The 6,878-nt window shown below is 41.1% G+C and overlaps 1 protein-coding gene across 1 annotated transcript; it reads right to left on the reverse strand.

Annotated features, from left to right (window-relative positions):
• Positions 1–4,516: 4,516 nt before the first annotated feature.
• On the reverse strand, positions 4,517–4,726 carry LOC104627729 (protein MAL2-like; the record flags this gene model as incomplete). The annotated part of the gene is made up of 1 exon (XM_010296073.1): positions 4,517–4,726. A coding segment is annotated over one exon (210 nt), but the record flags the coding sequence as incomplete, so codon positions are not given.
• Positions 4,727–6,878: the final 2,152 nt, after the last annotated feature.

Consider the following 6,878-nt stretch of genomic DNA (forward strand, 5'->3'; position numbering starts at 1 on the left):
ATTCACTTGAGTGCAATGGACTACCAGTATGACAAGGGTGAAAACCCAGGGTTTGTGGGAGTCCATCACAACAGAAGACAGCATTCATATCTGCTAAAAATTACTGTGCAACATCCTTACCTACTAACTGACTGATATTGTGCTGCTTTCGGCTGGGATAGAGTGGGTTTTCTTCATAGTGGCTAGTATGGGGCTACGTTTTGGATTTGTACTGAAAACAGTGCTGATAACACAGGGATGTTTCCGTTATTGCTGAGCAGTGCTTACAGAGTCAAGGATGTTTCTGCTCCTCACCCCACCCCACCAGCAAGCAGGCTGGGGGTGCACAAGAAGCTGGGAGAGGGCACAGCCGGGACAGCTGACCCCAATGGACCACAGGGATATTCCATACCATACGACATCATGCTCAGCATATAAAGCTGGGGGGAGAAGGAAGAGGGGTCGTTCAGAGTGATGGCGTTTCTCTTCCCAAGTAACCGTTATGCGAGATGGAGCCCTGCTTCCCTGGCGATGGCTGAACACCTGCCTGCCCATGGGAAGTGGGGAATGTATTCTTTGCTTTGCTTGTGTGCGCGGCTTTTGCTTTCCCTATTAAACTGTCTTTGTCTCAATGCACGAGTTTTCTCACTTTTACTCTTCCGATTCTCTTCCCCATCCCACCAGGGGGGAGTGAGCGAGTGGCTGCGTGGTGCTGAGTTACTGGCTAGGGTTAAACCACAACAGATATCAAAGTAAGAACGTGCTACATTTCCCTGTTTAAAGAATTGTTTCTTCATAGATGTGAGATTTTCTTTTTATTGAAAGAATTTTCTTTTCAAACTCCTCAGTTGTTCCACATTAATAGCAGCTAAAGCTACTTATATCATAACCTAGTCAATTTTGCTAAGTTATGATGTAAGCTGCTACTACAATTTCCCATTCCACTTTAACCAGGAAATAATTTCCTCTTAATTAAGAATCATTTGATCATTTAAGGTTAGGTCATAGAGGGTACTCCATTTCTTAATGTCTGCTAATTACTGGCAATCCAAGTTCTGGCAAAACAGCTGCAATAATTCCCAACTTCTGGTTTTCCATCCTGGCTGGGTTGTTGCTTTTTTTGGTTTTGTTTTTTTAAAAACAATTACTTCTTCTTGGAGTATCACCAGGAGACCCCACTGACATCAACAGAACTAAGAAGATAAGGGGGCAGAGGGTGGCTTCCTGACCTAGCTGGACAGCCTTTATGTGCTAGGCTTGCCAGATCTCAAGCTTTGGGCATAAGACACGTTCCCTCAGTCTCCACTTTGCAGTAACATCTCTACCTCATAGAGAAAAATAGTAGGGACCTACTCCAGCATGAGAGCGCTGAAGCATCAGAGAAGCTGCAGAGCTCTGCTGCGGCTGGGGGAGGCACTTCTCCCCACCAGACCCTTACTGTTGTGGCTTCCCCTTGCTCACTTGAGCTGGCAGCCAGACATATGCATCTTTCATGCTACCGCCTACGCGCAATGTCAGACTGCATGCAGGTGCGTGTTCATGGTGTGACAGATACTGGACCCCGTGTCATGGCCTGACATACCCATTTCATAGCACAGGATTCCAGCAAATTGAAAGGTCTGTGTAAACCCATGGGCAAGCAAGGACATCCATTTTTTCTTGGGCTGCTAAGTACCTGGTGTGCCACTATGTCAGTGTTACCAGCTGTACACTTTTGGCACCACTGCTCATGAAGGAGCACAAGTAGCTCCATGAGGAAGACAGTGCTGACTGTGTACAGGAGAGGTATTTTCAGAAGACAAACTCTTTCATTTCCTTCATTCTCCTGCCAAACCCTCTAATTTCCTTCTCCTGGCAGCAATTACAGTGAAGCTATGTAGCATCAGTAAGGTTTCACATTCATATGGTTATGGTTTCTGGGACCAAAAAAATCCAAGATCTTACAAGGGAGGGTTTTTTGGTTTTTAGTAATTGTTAGCATGGTGCCTAACTCTCCCTTGCCTCCACACTTGCATAATCATTGAAACCTCTTACAAAGTGTATGTAAAACACTACCAGATCTGCATGATATGTTAGTTCACATCTGATTTTGTTAATGAGTGTGTTGTGAGTCAGGCTGTAAAGGATAGTATTTGTCATACCATCTGGTTTAATACAGTGACGCACAGTGATGTACCTCCATAAGATCCATATTTTCCCTCATCTTTTCACTGTATAGCATCTCATAAGTATCTATATTAGTATCAGTGACAAGGTATTACCAAATACAAAGTTGTCAGAATCCCATGCTATTTTTCAAACTTACATTTAAAATCCTGGAGTCTTGAACCACATTTGTTCATGAATCTCTACATGAAGCTATAGTACTCCAATATAACTAAGCCATGACTCCTCCCATTTTATACCTTATTTAATGACCTGTAGCTTCTGAGTTCTATTGTATATTTAATTTATGAAATAGCAAAACACATGTATTTATCTAAATACATGCTAACCTAAAACAAACAGGTATGCCTTTTTATTTTATAGTAATAAAAATAGTTTTAGTGCTTATAGTAATTACTTATTTGCAACAGAAGGTAAAAAACCCTTGTGAAGTGCTGCTAAAGAGTTTATAGAACATCTGAGTACCCGAAAGTAGTGGTCAAATGATCTGTTTAATGTTATTTTTTCAACAGCTGGAAAGGGATGGATTTCAGTTACCATGTTAGAGATAAATAAATGCAGAGTGAATTAGTTTAAGATGTTAACTTAGTTATGACATGTTTTTAGACTGTTATAGAGTCCCCCAGATGCAGCTTTTATACAACTCATGTAGCAATTTAGAAATTGAAAGAAACATAGAAAGTTTTTCAGTATTTTATCATATAGAAGGGGACAAGATTAACAGTACAACAAATCACTGCCAGCATGAAGTAGCCAATGTGTAAGACACACCTACACAGTTGTTATAAGATGAACATTTGTATAGCATTTTCAATCTATAAAAGGCTATGCCCTCACCCAGCAACTCTTAAATGGTGCGTGATTGTAAATTGGCAAACAGTTTCAATGAAACCCAGGACACTATTAATTTACTGAAGTTATGCACATGCTCAAGGGCTTTGTTGCATCATAACTTGTGAGGATGTCGCAGTATAAATCCCTGTAAAGACCTCTGTAATTGTAACTCATTATTAGCCTAATTACTGCCCGTACCGTGCTGGAAAGCTGACACTGTACGTATGTGTATATGCTATCAAAGTGCTAAAGTTTGTTTTAATAGAATCCAGTCTGTTACCACTGATGGGCTCTGAAGTTATCAGTTAGAGCCCCAAACTCACGAAGCTCTATGATTTGCTTGAAATACTTTTTGTTTTATGGGGCTGTCCATGAATAACTTGAAACAGATAAATAACCACAGATGTTGATACTGAAGCACACAATTCCAGCTATGATCAAGAAAAGTGTCAGTAAGAAAATTAAGCTGCACAGGAGGAAGGTAAAGATGATCAGCAGTTACAAACAGCCATACTTCAATACTTTATAAGTTCTGGTCCTTTTGGAAGATTTCTTGGAAATTCCCATTCTGATCACAGTTTTGGCTTTACTTCTAGTAATATGAGAGAGAGTAATACCATCTCGTGCTCAAGTACTTGAGCGCTAAAAACAGTTACTGACAACAAAGGAGTACATAAATTAGCTATCAATAACCAGAGGTATCCATGTGGTTGGTAAAAACTGGAGCCAGCAGCTTCCCTTTTTTAATAGGAAGGTACAGTCTGTGAGAACTACTGGCACAAGCCATAACAATCCATTACAGCAAGAATCAAGTCTTGTCTTCACAATTAAGAAAAGCTGAGCAGAGAATAATGATGTCTCACCAGGCTTCCTCTAAGAAAGATAAATGTTAAGTGTCCTGAAAAGATGTTAAGACACTGCTGGTTATGCTGTCTTTGACAGCCACTCACTAGTGCTGCCCTAGCTTTAAGGAATTGACCCAAAAGTCAGCTGAAGACTTTCTTTGGAACCGGAGGAGACTTCCTGGGTGCTTTAGTCCAGTCTGTGCTATCTCAGACAACCACATCACACAATGTGTTCACAAATGTATCACTTCCTTTACAATATTAGATGTATCTCTCTACCCCCCATTATTCACAGGGTATTGCTACCACTTCTCTAATAGTCAGAAAATATTTTCCGAATTCCAGTCCACAATTATTTCTGGCCATTTAAACCAATTTGTTGTCATGCCTTGTTAAACTAGTCCTCTTCCTGCCACTCATGCATTTTATGCGCTCATAGAAGACAACTATACTTCTTCAATCAGTTTCAAAACCTGGGCTTTTTCAGCTGCCATCATAAAACAGGTCCTGTATTTTCTGTGTCACCCTTGTAGCCCTACTCTTTCTTTTTCCAGTTTTGAATTCCTCTGTTTTGAAAAACCTTCTGCTAAAACAGAAGGCCAGGCATTAAGACTTAGGATCAGTACTTCTCATTAAATGATTTTCAGGTTATAAAACAAAGGGAATCCTTAAATAAAGAAAAAAAATCTTACCGTCTGGTTCCAGTTGACAGCAATTCTATTTGCATAACCAAAGAGGAACACACACAGGAACACAATGGACAAGAACCACGCAGTCACTGCTACGAACATTACCCATCCCTGCAGCAGCGGCAGTGGAATTCGGGTAGAAGCTACCAAAATCCAGACTATTGTTCCAAACAGCTGCAGGGAAAGGAACACATACAGTGAGCCAAGAGATAACTTTTATTCAGTTCTTTCTGCCTAAGAACTAATATCACACATCAACACGTCCTCAGATTACTTTTAGGAACCAAGAGGAAACACTTCAAAAGTACTCAGTGAGCCCAAGTGCCATTCTCAGAAATGATAGGCACTAAGTGGCAGTAAGACAAAGCCACTCTGAAATTCTTAAAAGACCTTAAAGTAGTCTTGAAAATGGGATTTATGAACCCAGGTGACTTTTGAGTGCTGCTGCTGCAAATTTTACCCTTATTCCCATTTTGAGGGAAATACAAGAAATGTGAAAACACGGTTCACACATACATATACAAATCTATATATACTAAAGTTAGCATGACAAGGATGTACATCAGATGCGGATTCAATCACGTAAGGTTTAGTTTTGTAGTCCTAATCAGAGGAGATACAGAAAAGAGATTAAACCGCATCCTCCTTTTCAACTCATTTGTAATAAACTGCTGAAAGAGAACACATTAAGCGATAAAGTGAAAGAGAAAACTAGAATGCAGAATAAGGCAAGTTGTAAATTATGTTGTGAATTATCACAACCTGGGAAGAATTCAGCACCGCCAATTTTCTTCTCGGCATACTGATCACAGCGAATGAGCTGTGGGGATGCTGTGCTATGATGGGCTGATGGAGAATTTAGGTACTCTAAGGCTTGCCTGGTTTAATCAACTCTTGACCTAAAGAAGGGTACTATCTCTCACAGCAAATCCCGCCTCTTTATAAAAAAAGGATAACTGGAGAAAATGGTAATTGCCATCTGCAGTACGTTCATTTATTATGGAAAGAATTAATTTCATAATCCAACCTGCTGTGCAGTGACAGCTACAATCAATTTCCAAGGAAGTTACTGCTTTCCTGCTTAAGTCCTACAGATTTACAACGACAAAGTCAGTTTCAGTTTCAAACTACATTTTCAGACCCAGAGACCTTTCTTTTGAATCAAGGTTGGATGCCAAGATACCTTTCAAAAGATGCCTGCTATAAAATTTGTTGGTTCCTTTCTTGTGTTACATTGCAGCAGCATGTATGTAAAGATGCATTGCTAATCTCAGTTCAAAACTCCCAAGGGACTTGTTATGTATTAGCCTTCACGTTGTTCTCTAGGGTTCCTTTTTTAGCTGCTGTGAAGAACCAAACTTTCTCTAGTTTCATAAGACTGCAGGTGCAAACCTGCTACTCGGAGACCAGATTGTGATGGGCAGTGAGGAAGCAGAAGGGATAGCAAAAAGTGTCTGTTAAACAAAAGGCAAAGACCCAGGAAATGTTTTCAGTATTTTGAATGTGCAACCTTGTAGGCTTCTTTAAAAATAAATTTAGAAACCTACTGTCGAGACTGCTAATCTCAGTGCCCACTGTTAATGCCATTTCCCTCATACTACACTGTCCACTTCAGCTGGGCTATCAGATGTCGTACAGGTTGGCCAACCTAATTAACCTTTTGTCCCTACTGACTCAGGGCCTGATTCAGCACCTGGACTCGTGCTCTGAGCTCTTTGCTCGGGTACAGTTTTATAGCTTGCAGGGTGGGATCCATCTCACAGACTAAGACCCCAACAGTACTTAGCTCTGACACAAAGAAAAAAAAAAATAAAAAAATCATTGAATCATAGAATAGTTTGGGTTGGAAGGGACTTTCAAAGACCTGCAATGAGCAGGGACATCTTCAACTCGATCAGGTTGCTCAGAGCCCCGTCCAACCTGACCTTGAATGTTTCCAGGGATGGGGCATCTCCCACCTCTCTCCCAACCTGGGCCAATGCTTCACCACTCTCATAGTGGAAAATTTCTTCCTTGTATCTAGTCTAAATCGACCCTCTTTCAGTTTAAAAAAAACTTGATCAATCTCAGATGAGTTCTGCCAAGGTTTTTGTTTTGTTTTGTTTGTTTCTCCTACTAATCAGTGCCACAGCTCTGCAGAGCCTCACACTCAGCCTTGGCTCAAAGGTCCTCAGCCTGCTGTACACCGGCAAGACCTTACACACACGTGAAATTAAACACACTGGTAGGAGTTGCACAGCACCCATAACGTGCACACAGGCACAAACCAGTACAACTCTCCACGGTGGGTTTCGGGGTGTGGGACCCTGCGTGGCTCAACGTCCTCGACAACTTTAACAACGCCGGTGAAACCCATCTCCACGGG

This window comes from Phaethon lepturus, unplaced genomic scaffold (genome assembly GCF_000687285.1).
Source record: "Phaethon lepturus isolate BGI_N335 unplaced genomic scaffold, ASM68728v1 scaffold47571, whole genome shotgun sequence".
Lineage (NCBI taxonomy): Eukaryota > Metazoa > Chordata > Aves > Phaethontiformes > Phaethontidae > Phaethon > Phaethon lepturus.